General features: G+C 42.8%; 1 protein-coding gene across 4 annotated transcripts; it reads left to right on the plus strand.

Moving 5' to 3' along the window:
• The first annotated feature begins 3063 nt into the window (after window positions 1-3063).
• On the plus strand, window positions 3064-18950 carry LOC139023705 (putative transmembrane protein ZNF593OS). Of its 4 annotated transcripts, none has more exons than XR_011474839.1 (3): window positions 3064-3180; window positions 14543-14657; window positions 17707-18950. XR_011474839.1 is itself a non-coding variant. In XM_070437362.1 (3 exons), exons 1-3 carry the CDS (start codon window positions 4053-4055, stop codon window positions 17869-17871), a joined length of 375 nt encoding a protein of 124 aa, XP_070293463.1. In that variant the 5' UTR covers window positions 3201-4052; the 3' UTR covers window positions 17872-18950. The 4 variants fall into 4 exon arrangements, 1 of the variants encoding a protein (XP_070293463.1); XM_070437362.1 differs by lacking the exon at window positions 3064-3180 and adding an exon at window positions 3201-4147; XR_011474840.1 differs by lacking the exon at window positions 3064-3180 and adding an exon at window positions 13145-13461.
• Window positions 18951-20590: the final 1640 nt, after the last annotated feature.

A 20590-nucleotide genomic window follows, 5' to 3' on the forward strand; every position in this document is an offset into this window, starting at 1 on the left:
ATCGGGTTCTTGGTCACCTCCCTGACCAAGGCCCTTCTCCCCCGATTGCTCAGTTTTTTGGTACCTTTCCGCAGATCTGTGCCTCGATACAATCCTGTCTCGGAGCTCTTCGGACAATTCCTTTGACCTCATGGCTTTGTTTTTGCTCTGACGTGCTCTGTCAACTGTGGGACCTTATTTAGACAGGTGTGTGCCTTTCCAAATCATGTCCAATCAATTAAATTTACCACAGGTGGACTTCAATCAAGTTGTAGAATCATCTCAAGGATGATCAATGGAAAAGAGGATGCACCTGAGCTCAATTGAGGGTCATAGCAAAGGGTTTGAATATTTATGTAAATAAGGTAATTATCTTTTTTATTTGTTATACACTTGCAAAAAAAAAAAAAAACTGTTTTCGCTTTGTCATTATGGGGTATTGTGTTTAGATTGATGATTTTTATTTAATCAATTTTGGAAGAAGGCTGTGATGTAACAAAATGTGGAAAAGGGGAAGAGGTGCACTAGAATTTGACTAGATTTCAATTTGACATGAGACATCAGTGTGATACCTTTTAGCCTCCAATAGAGGGCAGTGTCTTACCAGAATTAAGGGACTTTAATCAGTGGCTTGCCTGTCCACCAGATGGCTTTCTTATCTCCAGCACTTTAGAATTGACCTAAGGAGAGACCTGTTAGTGTTTTCAATTTACATACATTGTACTTAGAGTTAATATACATCCAAACATTTGCATCCCAAACTTTGCAACATCAGCATGGCTAGGCTCTAACACATTTTGGTAAATTAGAAGGATAGCCTCCCCATTCCAAAGTGGGAATTAGGAAAAATAGCGAGGCAAGTGGCTATATCTTTTCAACCAAATAGGAGAGTGTATGATGTGCCTCTCCCTACAGTGGGATGTCACAGACACAACACTCACTCCAGGAACCAGGGGGCCAATATGACTGGCAAAAAGATGTAAACCTGTGAGTGTCGCTATCCACAACACAAGTACAGTATACAGTACAAACCTGAGTCAGCGGAGGACAGTACAAACAGTCAGCAGAGAAGCAAAACATAGAAATATGTGGCCTTGACGCTGTCTATACGAGAGGGGTTGGAGCTAAATGTGGGGTTGGCCTGTATGTCATGTATCAAAATAATGAACAGATGAGGATTTCACACTCCACCGTCATTCTGGTAAGSGATAGTGAAGGTGCTCTCCTCTATCGCGCAGGTCTCACACATTGGACTGGTGTGCCCTTTTCAAATAGTGTAGGCCTATTGGAATTTCCTATAGTCAGGAGGCACTTGTTGGACAAGAAACAGGAATTAACAAATGAAAACAAAGTGAAAGCAGACTTTTCAACTGAAAAGAAACAGAGCCACCGTAAATTTGTTATGAAACAACAACTAGCGAGACACCACACGGGATGGTAGTCCATCTTCACCCTGCAAACCTCATCCGCTGAGTTCATGTGACGAGCATGAAGGGTGAGGGGATGGCATCCTCAAAGACAAACGTTAAGCTATACACATAGGCCTTCTAGCAGTTATTTGAGGATGACTACCCAAATGGGACTAGCTGGGAAGAGGAGGGAGTGGGRAAGTTTTTCACAAGGAGAACAAATTATGGGGAGGGGAAAGCAACCTAAAAGGAAAGAGGAAGGTGGGGGTTGCTGAGAGCTATGCTTTTTGTTCTAGGATAGTGTTGACAAGAGGAATGGATATGAACATTCCAAATGTATTTAGGTCTATTTAAGCAATAAGACATGAGGGGGTGTGGTATATGGCCAATATACCACTCCTAAGGGATGTTCTTATGCATGACGCAATGCGGAGTGCCTGGATACCACCCTTACATTTACATTTAAGTCATTTAGCAGACGCTCTTATCCAGAGCGACTTACATGCTGACCAGACCGGACACGTCGCGTGCGCGAGCGTCGCAAAATAAATTTAGAAATCCATGTTATTCAATTATTGCACCCACACTGCTTGCGCGCGCCAAYGAGCGTCTGCGACACCAAGGGCTAAAATAGATGTTGTTCCTATTTCTGACGCAGATCGCGCTGCAAGTCCTGCCTCTCCCATCTCCTCATTGGTTTATAGAAGCAGGTACCCACGTGCCATCTCCTCATTGGTTATACCCACGTGGGTGATAGAAAGACGAACTGTTTTGTCGGTAGTCGTGGTAATACAATGAAAGTTTAGATGCGATCACCATATAATTTAAACGATGAAAAAGCATGGAAGGAGGAGAGATGACTAGAAACGATTCGGTTGGCTGTTTTATGTGTGGATTAATTGTCGGGGAAAAAATAACAACTCAATGTTTATATCCCAGGACAAATTAGCTAGCAACAGCAAGCTAGCTAAATAGGACAAATGAACGTTAATTAGCAAGAGCAAGCTAACTAGCTAAATTAACATACATGTTTAATGCTTTTCGACCTGTYCCCAAATTAATGTCATTGGTTCAGAGTTTGTTTTGATATTTTAACATGCGTGTCGTGATCACGTTTGGTGTGGGGGTGCAAAATACATTTATGCACGATAGCGCACGATGGCGCAGCCGGTTTGGGCAAGGTGTTAGCCGTGGTATATTGGCCTTATACCACAAACCTTCCTTATTGCTATTATAAACTGGTTACCAACGTAATTATAGCAGTAAAAATAAATGTTTTGTCATATCCGTGGTATACGGTCTGATATACCATGGCTGTCAGCCAATCAGCACCCAGTTTATAATAATGTATAGCTTCTGTCTTCCATCACCATGGCATTAGACCAGGGGCCAAAAGTGTGACACCAATCAGGCTCCGGAGAACTGGAGTTGCCCAGCCCTGCGTTAGACTAGAGTTCAACTACATACAACTAGCCTACACAGCAGAGCACTAAACTAACCATTTGTGTGCTAAATGTCTGTCTGTTGCTCGTTGGGCCAATAACCTATCTTCAGTCAACRAAAGCAATACTCCAACAACAGTCAATTAATCAATTATGTAGCCTATAAACCGCACTAGGCGAGCACATTCTATTCATAGGGGTCTGTGTGACTCATGGCTCAGATTGCCCCACCCACCCCATGTATCTATAGGCTGGCCTGGCTTCCTATATAGCTTGATACGTGACCATCGTGTGCTTGTACTCCCTCGTTTGAGCACATTTCAACCAGCTCAATCCGAGCACAGTTGCAGGTCAGTTCAATCTACAGCTTTTTAACTGACACTTTTGCGCGAAAATTAGTTTGTGTGTCCACAATTGATTTCCAACCGTTTGTAATTGGTTGACTCAATGATTAATTAGCTAACAATGGAAATGAGCACGTACTGGAGGGGTAGAAAAATGGTTGAATTGTATTATAACATTTTTGGGGGAAAGATAACAGATTTTTACGCCACAATATGACTTGTTTGGTTAACAATATGGATGGAGCCGCTAGGCAAAGTTATTTTTTATTAATTGATTTGTGTAATTAAAGTATAACCGCCCAATGGGATAGATATTATTGATTAGTTAAAGAAATTATTTTACTTTTTTTCATTTGGAATTAATAGGTGTGGTTTTTAAATTAGTGCTGGAACCACTTAGGCTGCTTAGACAGGCAGCCCAATATCATTTTTTCCCCCCACAATTTATATTTTGACCATCAGATCAGTTAAAGATTTGGCGTAATAGACGGCAGACGGGAGGGAGGCTTCTACAGATGCTGTTATTTGATCTAAAACATCAGGTGTACACCGACTCCAGTTAAGTAACTAATGCAAAGATTTAAAGCGCAATTATGCGTTTTTTCTCCAGTACATTGCCACGATTGTCAGTTATGTAACTGCCCTACTGATCTCAGTGCGTCCTTGCTGGGATGACACAATTAATCTACTGCCGGTGAATACCAACACCAAACACATTGGTTCRCCTTTCCACGGGAGCGGACAGTACACAGCATACCGTAATGTTCTGAATAGTGGCCAAGTATACATCGCTCCCTATTCCACTGAACCATTTAGGAGTAACAAACAAGTCCCAACATTTATTGGAAACTGTTAAACTACACTCCGGATCTCCGGGGATGAGCAACTCAACCCTGGGCCTAGTATCGCCGAGCCAGCGATACTCACCGGAGTGGAAAGCAGTGGATGGATCCACGGGTCGTCGCGGAAGTGGGTGAGTGCTATGGTCCCATGGTTTCTCTCGAGTCACCCGGCTCCAAGTTGGAATTTGACTCTCCAAACATATCCAAGTCGATATACGCGATCCCTGACTACTTCTGGCACGCAATTAGTTCCCGCGTCCAGTCAAAGCGGAAGGGATAGTTAATTGCACTACCGAACTGCCCCTAATCAAAACGGCCTAAACCTAGCCGTCAGAAAACACAGAAAATGTAACTTTTTTTCAATGTGTCAATCACTCGAGTTATCTGGGACCCACGAGCTAAGCCCAAGGGACTAATAGGGGGGCACTTGAACATTCGCAGTGTCATTTCAAAAAGTGATAAATTCAACATCTTCTCACAGACTCCAACCTTGACTTCCTCTGCCTTTCAGAGACATGGCTCCATAAAAATATCCATATGCTGCTTTGATTGTGCCTGGCTACAATGTTTTCAGGAGAGACATGATCAAAGGAAGAGGGGGTCATATTTACATTAAAGAACATATCTGATGTAAACAAATTGAGTTGTCATGTGATAATGAACTAGAATGTATTGGCCTAAACGTTACACTGTCTCCCCAAATCTATTTTACCCTTATTGGAATGTATAGACCATCTTCCACCAAAAAGTGTCTTTTGAGCAGTTTAATAACATGCTTAGGGAATGTGATTTTGGGGAAAGAGGTCATCTTAATGGGAGATTTTAACATGAATTATGAAGACAAGTCTTGTAGGAAAAACCTCAAACTGATCCCTAATACATTTGACCTTACACAGCTAGTTAAAGGGCAATCCAGGGTGACTTGTTGCTCTAAAACACAGATTGCTCTGGTGTTCAGTAATTAAACCAGAGAGAGTGACTGACTAAATCATTCAATATTGTTACTGGGCTATCTGATCATAGTCTGACACTTATAGCCAGAAAGCTTTCTAAGAACAGGTTTAACCTCTACTGTTAGGTATTCTGAGTCGACCAGGCTTTCTAAGAGTGAATTTAATTATTTTGAAAATGCAATTAAGGAAATGAGCTGGAATGATCTCTTGTCCTATACAGATGTGGAAGCAAATATTCAGGTGTTTCTATCCACAATCCAGACTACAATAAATGGCTTCCTAAAGAAAATCAAAACTAAACCTGGCCAAAAGAGCACTATTCCTTGGCTAAATGGAGAAATCTGGTAACTGATGAAAGAATGAGATCATGCTCTAAAAATATCCATAAAGTACAAATTAGAGCATGACAGATGTAGGTTTACCATGTTGAGAAATAAGGTGATGAAAGAAATCAGACAGGCCAAGGCAAACTTTTTTTATTAACATAATTGGTAAAGCAAAGGGAAATTCTAAATTGATCTGGGAGAATCTAAAAAAAAAAGTTAACAGGGAAAGATCATAGTAACACTGCAAAAAGACTAGAAATCATGGTGAGTGACAATCTAACACAGGATGCAGTCGAAATAGCAATAGCCTTYAATTCCTACTTTATTGACTCTGTCAGGATACTGACACATTGGTTTCTTGGGCTCAGTGCTAGTGAATGACACTCAACCTAAGGGAGGTTTCTGAGTCAGAGGTGAACAAGGTGATTAGCTCACTAAAGAACTCTAAAGCCAAATATGTGTTTGGGCTGCAGTCTACCTTTCTTACAAACTACAAAGAGTCACTCATTGGCCCCATTGCTAAGGTCACCAACACATCTATTGGTCAGGGGTGTTTCCAAGTGTCTTGAAGTTATGCCATAATAACGACARTCTTTAAATCGGGTGACCCTGCTGACGTGAGTAACTACAGGCCCACTAGTATACTACCTGTGGTGTCGAAGGTTGTTAGTGTGTAGCAGAACAACTGATTGCTCACCTCAACAGCCCCTTCACATTACACTCCACACAGTTTGGCTTCAGAGCAAAACACTCCACAGAAACGGCCAACTGCTTTCTTCTGGAAAATGTGAAGACCAAGATTTTTTTTTTTAACCAGGCAACCTTTTAAGAACAAATTCTTATTTACAATGACGGCCTAGGAAYAGGGGGTTTAACTGCCTTGTTCAGGAGCAGAAAGACATATTTTTTTTACCTTGTCAGCTCKKGGATTYGATCTAGCAACCTTTCGGTTACTGACCCGTTGCTSTAACCACTAGGCTACCTGCCACCCTGTTGAACAAAGGGTTGTTTTTGGGGCTGTGTTCTGGACCTAAGGAAGGCTTTTGATACTGTTAACCATGAGGTTCTCCTCACAATTGTCCAAGTTCAACTTTTCCCCCGATGCTTTGAGATGGATGAAATCATACCTTGAAGGCAGAACTCAGTGTTTCAGAGTAAGCAATGAGCTGTCGCCCACTCTTAGCTATGATGTGGGCGTGCCCCAAGGGTCAATACTGGGGCCCCTCCTGTTCAGCCTGTACATTAATGATCTGTCTTCTGTATGTACTGGGTCTGAAGTTCAGATGATACAGTGATATATGTGCATGTGTAACCGACGTGAAATGGTTAGCGGGGTGCGCGCTAATAGCGTTTCAATCGGTGACGTCACTCGCTCTGAAGTAGTTGTTCCCCTTGCTCTGCAAGGGCCGTGGCTTTTGTGGAGCGATGGGTAACGATGCTTCGAGGGTGGCTGTTGTCGATGTCTGCAGAGAGCCCAGGTAGGGGCGAGGAGAGGGACGGAAGCTATACTGTTACACAAGCAAACAACAAGCTACACAAGAACTCACTACTGTAATGGTCCAGGTGACAAAGTGGCTCAGTGACTCATGTTTGCATCTAAATGTGAAAGAAAACTGTCTGCATGTTCTTCACAAAGAGGGCAGCTGATGCTACTGAGACAGATTTCTGTGTCAGGGGAGAAGCTCCAGGTGGTATCTGATTTTTAAGTACCTTGGCATCATACTTGATTCCAACCTCTCTTTTTAAAAAGCAGGTGAAAAAAGGTAACTCAAATAACCAAATTCAACCTAGCGAAATTCCGATTTATACGAAATTGTTTGACTATAGAGGTAGCAAAACTGTACTTCAAATCTATGATACTGCTTGACTAGTTGGGCCCAAGCTTGCTGTACAACATTTAAACCCAGTGTCTGTCTATGAACAGGCTCTCAAAGTGCTTGATAGGAAGCCCAATAGCCATCACTGTTACATCGTCAGAAAAATCTAGTGCAATACACCGACGCATGATTTGTATTCAAGATCCTAAATGGCCTGGCTCCCCCTCCACTCAGTACTTTTGTTAAACAGAAAACCYAAACATATGGCTGCAGATCCACAAGGTCTGCCATGAGCAGTGACAGTATAGTTCCCTTAAGGAAAAGCACCTTTAGTCAATCTGTTTTCTCTGTGAGCTCTTCCCATGTTTGGATACACTGACATCAGACACACAATTGCACCACCTATCACACTTTCACAAAAAAAACATGAATACATGGCTAAAGGCCAGTCAGACTAGTGAACATAATCCCTACATTTTTACATTTACATTTTAGTCATTTAGCAGACGCTCTTATCCAGAGCGACTTACAGTAGAGTGCATACATTTTTTATTTACAATTGTATCTTTTTTGCTTATATTTTTTAGTTTCTTTTATTCGATTTTTTTCCTATATATATATAATATATATATATATATATATTTTTTTTTTTTAATTATTATTATTTATTTTTTTACATACTGAGACAAGGATATCCCTACCGGCCAAGAGCAGACGCTCTTATCCAGAGCGAGGGGACCTGCCGTCCCTAGTTGTGTATTGCCGCTTTCCATGTCTGTTGCTTGTGAGGTGTGGAAACACTGTTGCTTTTATGAATTTTGTGTTGTTGCTTTTATGCTATGTTGCTCTGTCTGCATGCTATGTCTTGCTTGTCCTATGTTGCTCTGCGTGTGCTCACTGCTCATTGATTGTCTGTATTGTAATTGTTTTTAATAACCTGCCCAGAGACTTCGGTTGAAAATTAGCCGGCTGGCTAAAACCGGAACATTTACTGAAACGTTGATTAATGTGCACTGTCCCTATAAAAATAAACTCTTGTGATTGGTCAAAATACCAATTTGGTGTGAAAAAATCAGAATGGGCTGCCTGTGTGAACAGCCTTAGTTTTGGCAGTTTGTCACCATTGAATCTTAACTTTATTTAACTAGGCATGTCAGTTAACAAATTCTTATTTACAATGACGGCCTAACCCGGCCAAACCTAGACAACGTTGGGCCAATTGTGCACCGCCCTTTGGGACTCCCAATCACATCCAGATGTGATACAGCTTGGATTTGAAAGCAGGGACTGTAGTGAAGCTTCTTGCACTGAGATGCAGTGCCTTAGACTGCTGCGCCACTCGGGATCCCAATTACCCTGCAGCACTGCTTATCTAAAAGTATTCATTRTATTTTGTTGGATGTCTGCGAAATTRAAAAGCATCTTGTTTCAACAGCTTATGAAATATGGTGCAACTTTTTGGGGAGAAACTGCTGAATGCTGGTTCTTGCTAGCAGCATACCACCCTGCATCCCACTGCTGGCTTGCTTCTGAAGCTGAGCAGGGTTGGTCCTGGTCAGTCCCTGGATGGGAGACCAGATCCTGCTGGAAGTGGTGTTGGAGGGCCAGTAGGAGGCACCCTTTCCTTGTGTCTAAAATAATAAAAATCAAAAATAATATCTCAATGCCCCAGGGCAGTGATTGGAGACGTTGTCCTGTGCAGGGCGCTGTCTTTCGGATGGGACTTTAAACGGGTGTCCTGACTCTCTGTGGTCACTGAAGATCCCATGGCACTTATCGTAAGATTAGGGGTGTTAACCCTGGTGTCCTGGCAAAACTAGATTTATTAGGTGGCTATTGATGCATTTCATAAGATTATTAAAATCTTGTGTAAATGTCTTCAGAAAACAATGTAAAATAATAAGGTTGTACTGCATTTGTTAGTTTAACTGAGAAAAGTACTACTATATGTGTAAATACTGTAACAACTGTAATGGTCGTTGTTCACACATGCAAGAGGCAGGTGGCGGCAGCGATCCTCCATTCCAGGTTTGAGGTGGCGGTATAGGGGCTTTGACTGAGAAATGAGGACAATGGGGTGATTTAAAATTGCACTGGCATGTCTGTAGGGGAGGGGTCACATAGGGTGGGGTATGTGAAATTCTGTAACACTGTTTCTGGTTAATTACATGCCAGGGATGGGCATAATTTCACACATGTGGGTGTTTGTCATTGGAGTTTGCTGTCTGTTGTGTTTAAAATGCACAATAGGCCTATGTGTTTTTTTTAACTAGGCAAGTCAGTTAAGAACAAATTCTTATTTTCAATGACGGCCTACCAGGGAACAGTGGGTTAACTGCCWTGCAGAACAACAGGTTTTTACCTTGTCAGCTCGGGGATTCAATCCAGCAACCTTTCGGTTACTGGCCCAACACTAACCACTAGGCTACCTGCCGTCCCGAAATGTTCACCTCTCACCAAGTACAAGCTATGTTGGTTAAAAGTTGCTACTTGGGTCTTGTTTAGAATGCCTCTAGGCCTATATGGTTGCATCCATGGACTGTATATATTAACTATACCATCTAGTCATGTGTACGTTTGACCTTTTTGCAGGACTAAACTGATAAAACCCTTCACGTTGATCTCTGGTTAACTTCTGATGCTATATCTCCGATAAGACTATACGTCCCCCATCCACCCCTCCCACACTAGTCGAGAGTGCATAATATGGTGATAATGTATTGATATGAGATTCCTAGAAGCATCATACGTTATGTGATCTTTACATTTTCATTAATTAAGCAACGTAATCAATGTCTCAATGCCAATTGACGATTGATTGTCATCACACGCCCTCCTTCCTGCTTTTTTTTTTTTTTTTCACTGACATATCAACTCTGCGTGGTAGGTGTCGTAATCTGCATTCAAATTTTATGGCCGGCCCAGTTGGTTCTGATTTGACTTCGAATGGCTTGTGCTAATGGTCTTCATTGTTTACAAGCCACACTGCAAAGACGTGATGGAAACGGTGGCCCTCCTTTTTCAGAGCAAGATTCACTTCAGATTAGGTGCATGTGCCACTTCTGGAAAAACTCCCACAATTTAATTTKGGGCCTGGGACTCCTTCATGCACAGCTGATGGCTTGCCTGTGAATCACGACAATCACAGACACAGGGGGCTTGACTGTGGGGGTTGTGGTGATGCTTTCCCCMTCTTGATGAAAGATTAAATGACTCTGACCATTTTGTGCAAGCCCCTTGACCAGGTCTGATTTCCATTCCACGCCACAGAAACAAGGAGAAGCCAGTCAATGCGAGCATGCTCTACGTCGGCATGGCTTATCGCTGCTCGAATGAGGAAATATGGAAACTAGTGCACACGCTACGGTCATATGAAGTAGAAGGTAGGTCTTAAGCCCAGTAAGCACTGGGGAGAATGGAGATTACACAACGTTTAAATCGATCAGATTTATGATGTGATGTAATGCTGCCGCGGAGCCGTTGAGGTCAGATCGGTGGCTCTGAGGAGAGATTGAAGCTCTGACAGTAGCACCGTCTCAGCACCTGATGCCTCTAGCTCTCCCCATTTATCAGCCCACGTCACTCAGTGGAGAAACCTCCAAGTTGTTTTAGATGGGAACAGTACGGGGAGTGAAGATGTGGGAAGATAGGAGGGATGAAGGAGCTCTAGAAGGCTGTCATTGGCTGTGAGTTCGGGGGCTTGCTGTATCTGCTCACAAGACTGGTGCAGCAGAAACATAAGGCTAATGAAATTTTTACTGCTCTTGTGTCAGAGAGGGAGTGATTGAATTCTGCAGAAATATCCTCCGTTTACAACGCAAAACACCAAATAATGCATGCAGAATTAGGCTGATACTCGCTAATTATCAAAATCCAGAAAAGAGCTGTTAAATTCTACAACCACCTAAAAGGAAGCGATTCCCAAACCTTCCATAACAAAGCCATCACCTACAGAGAGATGAACCTGGAGAAGAGTCCCCTAAGCAAGCTGGTCCTGGGGCTCTGTTCACAAACACACCCCACAGATCCCCAGGACAGCAACACAATTAGACCCAACCAAATCATGAAACTTGACACATTGGAAAGAATTAACAAAAAAACAGAGCGAACTAGAATGCTATTTGGTCCTTAACAGAGAGTACACAGTGGCAGAATACCTGACCACTGTGTGACCCAAACTTAAAGAACGCTTTGACTATGTACAGACTCGGTGAGCATAGCCTTGCTATTGAGAAAGGCTGCCGTGGCAGACCTGGCTCTCCAGAGAAGACATGCTGTTCACACTGCTCACAAAAGGAGGTGGAAACTGAGCTGCACTTCCTAACCTCCTGCCAAATGTATGACCATATTAGAGACACTTATTTACTGGGTGAAATATCACAGTGTGCCATCACAGCAGCAAGATGTGTGACCTATTGCCACACAAAAAGGGCAACCAGTGAAGAACAAACACCATTGTAAATACAACCCATGTTTATTTATTTTCCCCTTTGTACTTGAACTATTTGCACATCGTTACAACACTGTATATAGACATATGACATTTGAAATGTCTATTCTTTTGGGACTTCTGTGAGTGTAATGTTTACTGTTAATTTCACTTTTATCCTCACTTGCTTTGGCAATGTTAACATGTTTCCCATGCCAATAAAGCCCTTAAATTGGAATTTCGAGAGAGCGATTAGGTCATTTTTGCAGAGGGCTGCTGCTCTTRCTCTCTCCCCAACCCATCCCCCCCTTTGTGTGTTTTCACGGCCTCTGTCCCTCTCTTCCTGGTCTGAAAGCAGCTCTTAAGCAGGCCTTTTATAGCTTGATCCGAAGCCATGTTCACAGCAAAGATCAGAACCCAAAAAGGGCAGGGAATTCCCATGTCATTTGAGAGGATGTATTGATGAGGGTGGATGTCTTCTCACTGTACTCATATTTTTTATAGATATAGCCTATATCCAAACCTCGACCACAAAACATTAGAGTTCCAATTCCCAAAATTGGTTTACCAGACAAGTGTCCCTGATTTTGTAAATTTAATTACATTGGATAAATTGATATCGGTATGTTCTTTATTAGCTTTGAGAATGTCGACAGAGAACCTGTTCAAAACCAAAGATTGACTTAATTTAATCTCCTAATTGGATTATTTGAATGGAGACCCAACAATCCAGATTATTTTAAGGTTGTTAATCGGACCCCTGCTTTGCTGACAGATTTAAAGAAAGCTTTGGATTGGTCTACTGTGTGATCTTGGCCACAAGGTGATGGAGCTGGCTTTGGCCATGAATCTCTGTAGTAACACATCTTTGATAGTTGAGTAGTGAAGGAACCCTTCAAAGATATAGAACACATCAAATAGCATTGCCCAAAAGGACATTGATCTAGCATGGCATGATGGGATACTACTACAAGGTTGTGACGTCATTGTCCATCAACAGTATGGATGTCGAGCAATGCCATAATTTGGCATGAAGCCATGAACATAATTAAAAGTAAGATTCTGGTGAAGACTCAACGATTAGGTGGAGTAAACATTGGTTACATCATTGTTTGGAAGATTTCCGGAAGAGAAACCGCAAATATTAGCCCAGTGAAATGGAAGGAGCTTATGTAACACAAACAGACTCCACAATCATAAAGGCGAAATGACCCACTAATGTGAATGATGTTGTTTTTCCAAGTCAACATGAACAAGGAGTGGTCAGTTCTGGAAGGCAAATCCTGATATTTCTGCTACTGTTGGAGGAGATTAAGAGGGCAGGCCAACGTTGTTACATAGTCCAACACGTTGACACACATGTTCCCTTAGACGTGTGCTGTTAAGCTTATGAACACTTTTCTCTCTCTCTTTCCAATGTGTTGGCTGGATGAGCAAATACCATCTGACAGGTCACCGAGTTTTTATACTATTGTGGTGGGGAAGAGGGTTTGGCTTGAGTGTGTTAGAGCGCAAGCCACAGAGAGTGATGCATTTTGACAGCTGTGTGTGTGTGTGTTGGGCAAGTCTGCAGATCTGGTTGGGTGAGACTGGGCTATATAATAGGGCGGAGCATACAGCAGAAGCTTTCTCCGTAGTTCCAGTCTCCCGTCACACTGTGGGGTACCCAAACTACCAGGTGCTCTTTGGTTGGCTGGGCGCTAGGTGGTTGGAATTCAGACTGGCCAGTTGGAGTAGCAGCTACAGGATCTTTACCACCACAGAGCCTGTGGAAGKTGTGGAGGATCCAACGTTTTTTTTTTTACGACTGCATTCCGGACYGCTTTTTGCCCAGGAGCAAGTCGGAAACCCGAAATTTCTAGGAGTTTTTGGTGCATCCTCTTTTTTTTAGCCTGAGCAAAAGGGTGTAATCGCAACCAGGTTGGCAGATGAATCCCTCGCATGTTTCTACCTTCCCTGCACACTGCCAGCTTTTTCCCCTTGCCTCCCCAGTGAAATTGTTGTTCTTGATGCGATGTTCACTGATTGGTGAACTTTGACATAGGACCCATGTTATTGGTCATGGAGAGATGCATTTAGATGATGGCATAATGAGTTCATTAGGATCTCTTTAGTGGTGGTGTTGTTGTCCCCCCCCCCCACACACAGCTGGTCCTGTTTACTTGACTTGTGAGTTGGAGCACTATCGCTCAGTTTCCCGCATCTCGCAGGAATGTACTTCAAAGCAAGCCACTCAAGCAGTTGGAAGTAAAGAAAAAAGACAATTGAACACTTTAAAGGCTAGAATTTGGCTCTTTCCAATTAGGGATGTCGCATTTGAAAATGATCTGGAAAATTGTCCTGCATTTAGTGTTTGGAGGGAATTCCTTGAATTGGAATGATGATGATAATCAAGATGACCACTCATTACATGTCATTATCTTCAGAGGCTGAATGAATTTAACGTTTTTCGAGTCAAGTTCACGGCTTCGTGAATAGCAACATTGTTGMCCTCGTCAGATCTAGTTCAGATGTGCTGATTTTAAGATTATTATAAAACATTTTTAAAGGTTCTGAGAAACGGTGTCAGGTCCAAAACCAGACCAGATGTTAGTTCTGACGGTGGTACYYTTTTCTGGATGGGTTKGTCTGTAACGAAACTAGACTGCACTGGACCGGATCAGGGAGACTGGGTTTGTTCATAGTCCTCGCCTCAGGCAAGAACTGTTCCCTTCCTCGAAGCCGTTCAGATGGTTTGAGTTTATTTGCAAGCATAGAGAACGGCCTCGTTTCTCATTTTGCCAGTCTGTCGCCGGTATCAAACTTGAAGAGGCTTTGGTTTAATTTGTAAGCACATTTCTTTATTTTTTTCCTCCGTGTTTAACGAAGTTTAGTGCTACTTGGATGKTTCTGAAAACACTCTTTATTGAGGTATCAGTATGCCTCTACACATGGGATGAATTATGGTTTCCTATTGGCTTAGTGGTCAGATGGAGTGACTCCATTATCTCTTTCTCTGCAGGTCTCCAGACCAGAGCTGCATCAACACACCGCACAAAGAAACCAACCCCAGACCCACTACAGACATGATCATCAGACTGGGCAGACTGACACCTGGATACTTCCGCCTCCTACAGGTTTGTAAACTATTGATGACCTTTTCATTTGGGGTTTTGGGTGTGCCTAATACTGTATGAATTCATGTGGCAGGAAATATATTGACACTTCTGTCTACTTATTGATATGACTTGTTACGGTGAGTCAGCACTGAATACTGTAAAGAYGCAGTCCATGTGGAAGCGTCAACACTTGATTGGAAAAAAACAATATCATTCCATTTCAGAACAACGGATTACCAGTATTGTGTTCTAGAGTTGCAGATGCATTAGAAATAAATCATCTGGGCACCATATCCACTCCCACACCAGTCAATGAAATTCCTATCCTCCCTTTAACAGTTTTGTATTTGCTGATCTTTAGGCTTGAATAACAACAATGGCCATGACCAATTTTTCAATAGAGTACTTGTTGACTTAGGAAATGCCAGCTCAGATGATTCACTTGACTTGGAATGTAAGAGTAGTGTGACGAGGTTTAACTTCCCCCTTGGCTCAGATGTGGATGTAAGCGAAATGAAAAATGGACCACTTCAGAGTATTTGAGCGTTACTCCAAGGCCATGGTTTCCCTGCTCACACCCAGTAGCTGAAAGCGAATGAAAACTGCCTCTCTAATCCTATTTAAAATTGAATTAGTGTTTTCCCCCTTTTTGCCTGAGTTCTACTGTAGACTCTAAACGAGGCAAGTGACCAGTTGGTAAAACGGCATTACCAACGCTAACTTGTCAGTCCATGTTGAATTCAGCCAGGCGGGAATCTCGGCTTGATGTATAATAGTATCCGCTTGCCCCAGAAGACCCCCCCCCCCCCCCTATCTGACACCCACAATCTGCTTTCATCAACAAAGCCACTGATATGATTAGCATCGACGCTAATGTTGGTGATATTATTTCCTCCCCCTTTTGTTCCTCCTCCACCGCAAAAATCCTTTACAGTCATGAATGTGACGCATGTCGTCATTTGTGTAAAGTGTTTTCTCTGCTATTTTTACTAATTCGGAAAACAAAGACCCCAGTATAGACTTTAGGAGAAGGTGACTCGCTGTTACGTAAAATTCCACATGTTGCTGTGACAATTGATTTTCTTTGTAGTTGGAGGATTTGAATATGTGTGATGGAATTGAGGACTTCTCTGCGTTCTTGATTGGATTTATGGTTGGATTTATGATGGTTAAAATGCTTTCAGATACAATAAGTTATCCATGTGGTTATTAAATCAATACTCTCCATTAGTGAGATTGCTTTCAGGTGGGCATAGGCAATCAAAGATGTCTAACATCCTCATTGAAAGGGAAAGTGGGGAAACCTAGTCAGTTCAACTGAAATGTGTCTTCCGCATTTAACCCAACCCCTCTGAGCCCCAGACCTCTCCAATCCCACTTCCATATATACACTATAGATACAAAAGTATATGGACACCCCCACAAATTAGTGCATTCGGCTATTTCAGCCACACCCATTGCTGACAGGTATATAAAATCGAGCACACAGCCATAGACAAACGTTAGAATGGCCTTACTGAAGAGCTCTGTGACTTTCAATGTGGCACCGTCATAGGATGCCACCTTTCCAACAAGTCAGTTTGTCAAATTTCTGCCCTGCTAGAGCTGCCACGGTCAACTGTAAGTGCTGTTATTGTGAAGTGGAAACGTCTAGGAGCAACAGCGGCTCAGCCGCGACGTGGTAGGCCACACAAGCTCACAAAACGGGACCGCGAAGTGCTGAAGTTCATAGCGTGTAAAAATCGCCTGTCAGCGATTGCAATACTCACTACCGAGTTCCAAACTGCCCCTGGAAGCAACGTCAGCACAATAGCTGTTGGTCGGGAGCTTCGTGAAGTGGGTTTCCATGGTCAAGCAGCCGCACACAAGCCTAAGATCACCATGCGCAATGCCAAGTGTCGGCTGGAGTGGTGTAAAGCTTGCCACCATTGGACTCTGGCGCAGTGGAAACAGGTTCTCTGGAGTGATGAATTACACTTCACCATCTGGCAGATGCCAGGAGAACGCTACTTGCCCGAACGCATAGTGCCAACTGTAAAGTTTGGTGGAGGAGGAATAATGGGGCTGGTTTTTCATGGTTCGGGCTTAATGCTACAGCATACAATGACATTCTAGGCGATTCTTTGTGGCGACAGTTTGGGGAAGGCCCTTTTCCTGTTCTAGCTTGATAATGCCGCCATGCACAAAACTATGTGCATACAGTCATGGTTTGTCGAGATCGGTGTAGAATACTTGACTGGCCTGACCTCAACCCCATCAAACACCTTTGGAATGAATGGGAATGCCGACTGCGAGCCAGGCCTAATCGCCTAACATCAGTGCACGACCTGTCTTATGCTCTTGTTGCTGAATGGAAGCAAGTCGCCGCAGCAATGTTCCAACATCTAATGGAAAGCCTTCCCGGAGGCGGGGGGGCGTTTAGCGCAGGGGGGGGGGGGGGGGGGGGGGCAACTGCATGTTAATGCCCATGGTTTTGGAGTGAGATGTTCGACGAGCAGGTGTCCACATACTTCTGAACATGTATTTGCTATCTTGCGGGTGTATCCAGAGGCCTTTTTCACTGAAGATATGGCAGTGCTTTCTAAACGCCTGAGCTTAAAATGGAGTCCTATCTTATTTGCTTTGAGGCCCTCCAGGGATAATGGAGTGCAAAGTGCAAAACTGTATTGTGAGGGGACTTTCTGCACCTGCCCTTTGGTATAGCGTGCAAGGAGTTTGGTCTCGTGTACCAAGAACATTGTTCCCCCTTTTTTGCTAAAATCTTTCCTTGCCCTCTAAATGTTTAATAACTGTTCTAACTACAACCCTGGGCACATGACAGGGCACTGTGGATATGTGGAACGCTGGTGTTGTTGGGGAAGTTGGGTTTTTGGTATTGTTTTTGAAAGGAAGAAGCTTTTATTTCTGTACATTTTCATGTTTCGTCACATTCAATTATCTTTTTATACAATCTTTGACTTAGGCAAAATTTAGGCATTGGTTTTGTTTTTCCAGATTTGGTTCAGATATGTTCTCCGACCCATGCGTTGATCACTCACCTTTTTTGCCTTTTGTGTGTTCTCTCTAGAGACAGGTGGCGGGTGAGGTGCAGACCCAGCCACAGGACCGCGCGGTCAACCAGATAGCCATGATGCTGGCCATCATGGGCCTAAGCCTGTCCTACTACAGTGCCAAACGGATGACCGAGAAGGTCCAGAGGCTCCAGAAGAGAAGAGATCCCCATACACCCTGAAGACCCCCCCATGCGCCGGTCCGCTTTGAACCTGGAGAGAAGACGAACCAATGCAGAGATGTTGTGGAGAGGAGACATGGAGATGTCGGTGTCCAGAACAACACCTTTTCACAACCAATCAGTCGTGGTCACGTCGTTCACACACTGGAGTTTTACTGGGATCACTCTCAATGTGAGGAGAGTTCAGGGGCTGCTGCTTTTTAAGGGTATCTTGTTAATTTTTCACACCAATTGGGGSTTAGGAGGGTGTGTGTGTGTGTGAGAAAGGCCCACGGTGGGGTTCGTGTGGTCCTGATAAGGTTTGGGGGGGTAAAAAGTACTACCAACTGTCTATGGTCAGGCTGGGCCTGAGCTTTAGTTGTTGCCAAGGTACATGCGTGCAAGATGCCGTCAATACTGTTCTGAGCTAAAAAGGGATAGAAAAATGCCAAACGAATTATTCTAGTGTACTGTGAAACTTGCCAGTGCTCCAAGCATATGACTGTGTGTAAACAGTCATTCTTTTTTAAGGGAAGGCTATCTGCATTTGAGATGTATCTAGTAATGACTGAAGGCGGGCCCATAGTGTGAGGAGAAAGTAACCCTCTTAGGTTTTTGTAATTTCTTATTGTTAAAAAAATACAAGTGAGCCATGTGAACTAGAGGTGGAGGAGGAGTCTCAAACTGGTCAATAATTCCACACATGTTTAATATCTGTTAATGTCAGACACAGAAAAACAACAGTACAAGTGAAACGCCGTATTTTAACATTTTAGGAACTTGCTTATCCAAATCTATGAAAAAAGGCACTTAATCCAAATAGCAACTTTGTTTTTCCCACAATGTTTCCAGATTAATCGATTTAAGTCTTGATAAAGAATGGTGGCTTTCTTTAAAGAACTCGATCTGCAATGGCTACTAGGTGTTACCACAGAATATTCTAACTTCAGTAAACGTTGCATGGGTGTGCAGCTTTTAAACTCTACCAAACTTAGATTTCATTAATACTGTCACGTTTTAGTTTTTTAAAGAATGATCACCATGAATGTATATTTCTGTGATGTTTAGAAAAATCAAATAAAGCTGTGACTTGATAAGAACAGTGGCAGTTTAGTAATGATTTTAAGGTGTTTGGGAATTCTGGAAAAACCGACGTGAACAAGCTCCATTTTATCACAATATTTATCTTTCGCTAAGGGAAACTTCTCTTAATCTCTACATTTTCTCTGTGAAATGATGCTGTTGCCACACCAGTTCAGCTCAATAGCTGTTTGGTTGGATTTGGCATATTAGACTGTGTTGTAGCACCACTTCCTGTATCATAGTGTGTCTGGTGTCTGCAGGAGCATGACGGCTGCACAGAACAGGAAGTGTTCAGGCCTCCAGACAGCCGTTATCTTCTTCATAACTGGTGCATCTGTATCTGTCTGTAGTCTCTGTACCAGTCTGGCCTCAAATCCGTAGCCCCTGCTGCACCACTTTAACAGTGGTGGCAAAATCACAGGGCAATGTTTTAATCTATACTGGAGAAAAATATAAACAACAATTTCAAATGTTTTACTGAGTTACAGTTCATATAACGAAATCAGTCATTTGAAATAAATTCATGAATTCCTAATCTATGGATTTCACATGGCTGGGCAGTCTCTGGCCAGTCTCACTTGGGAGACTGGCCCACCCACTGGAGAGCCAGGCCCAGCTAAACAGAATTTAGTTTTTCCCCACAAAGGGCTTTATTACAGACAGAAATACTCCTCAGTTTCATCAGCTGTCTGGGTGGCTGGTCTCAGACAATCCCGCAGGTGAAGAAGCAGTATGTGGCGGTCATAGGCTGACGTTGTTACACGTGGTCTGCAGTTGTGACGTCGGTTTGACGTACTGCTAAGATCTCTAAAACGACGTTGGAGGCGGCTTATGGTAGAGAAATTAATATTCAATTCTCTGACTGGCTCTGGTGGACAATCCTGCAGTCAGCATGTTAATTGCGCGCTCCCTCAACTTGAGACATCTGTGGCATTGTGTTGTGTGACAAAACTGCACATTTTAGTCGCCTTTTATTGTCCCCAGCACAAGATGCACCTGTGTGATGATCATGCTGTTTAATCAAATTCTTGATATGCCACACCTGTCAGGTGGATGGATGGATTTTTTTGGCAAAGGAGCAATGCTCACTAACAGGGATGTAAACAAATGTTGTGTCCAAATATGCTTTCTTTGCATATGGAACATTTCTGGGCTCTTTTATTTCAGCTCATGAAACATGGGAACAACATGTTATATATATTTTGCTGTAACTATCAGACAGTCGCAAATTTGAATTGCTATGTTCTCCAATGGCACTCATTTTAGAATGTGTACAGATGATCCTCTACAGGATCGGTGTCCCTCCGCGGGACGGTTGAGCTAAGATAGGCTAATGTGATTAGCATGAGGTTGTAAGTAACAAGAACATTTCCCAGGACATAGACATATCTGATATGGGCAGAAAGCTTAAATTCTTGTTAATCTAACTGCACTGTCCAATTTACAGTAGCTATGACAGTGAAAGAATGCAATGCTATTGTTTGAGGAGAGTGCACAGTTATGAACTTGAAAATGTATTAATAAACCAATTAGGCACATTTGGGCAGTCTCGATGCAACATTTTGAACAGAAATGCAATGGTTCATTGGATCAGTCTAAAACTTTGCACATACACTGCTGCCATCTAGTGGCCATAATATAAATTGTGCCTAGATTC

Source organism: Salvelinus sp. IW2-2015, linkage group LG35 (assembly GCF_002910315.2).
Source record: "Salvelinus sp. IW2-2015 linkage group LG35, ASM291031v2, whole genome shotgun sequence".
NCBI lineage: Eukaryota > Metazoa > Chordata > Actinopteri > Salmoniformes > Salmonidae > Salvelinus > Salvelinus sp. IW2-2015.

Excerpts from the sequence above, each read along its gene's own strand:
- LOC139023705 (XM_070437362.1), top strand. The coding sequence starts at position 4,053 with ATGAGCAACTCAACCCTGGGCCTAGTATCGCCGAGCCAGCGATACTCA. Across the intron at positions 4,148-14,542 it reads ACGGGTCGTCGCGGAAGTGG|GTCTCCAGACCAGAGCTGCA; the intron begins GTGAGTGCTATG and ends CTTTCTCTGCAG. Across the intron at positions 14,658-17,706 it reads GATACTTCCGCCTCCTACAG|AGACAGGTGGCGGGTGAGGT; the intron begins GTTTGTAAACTA and ends TGTTCTCTCTAG.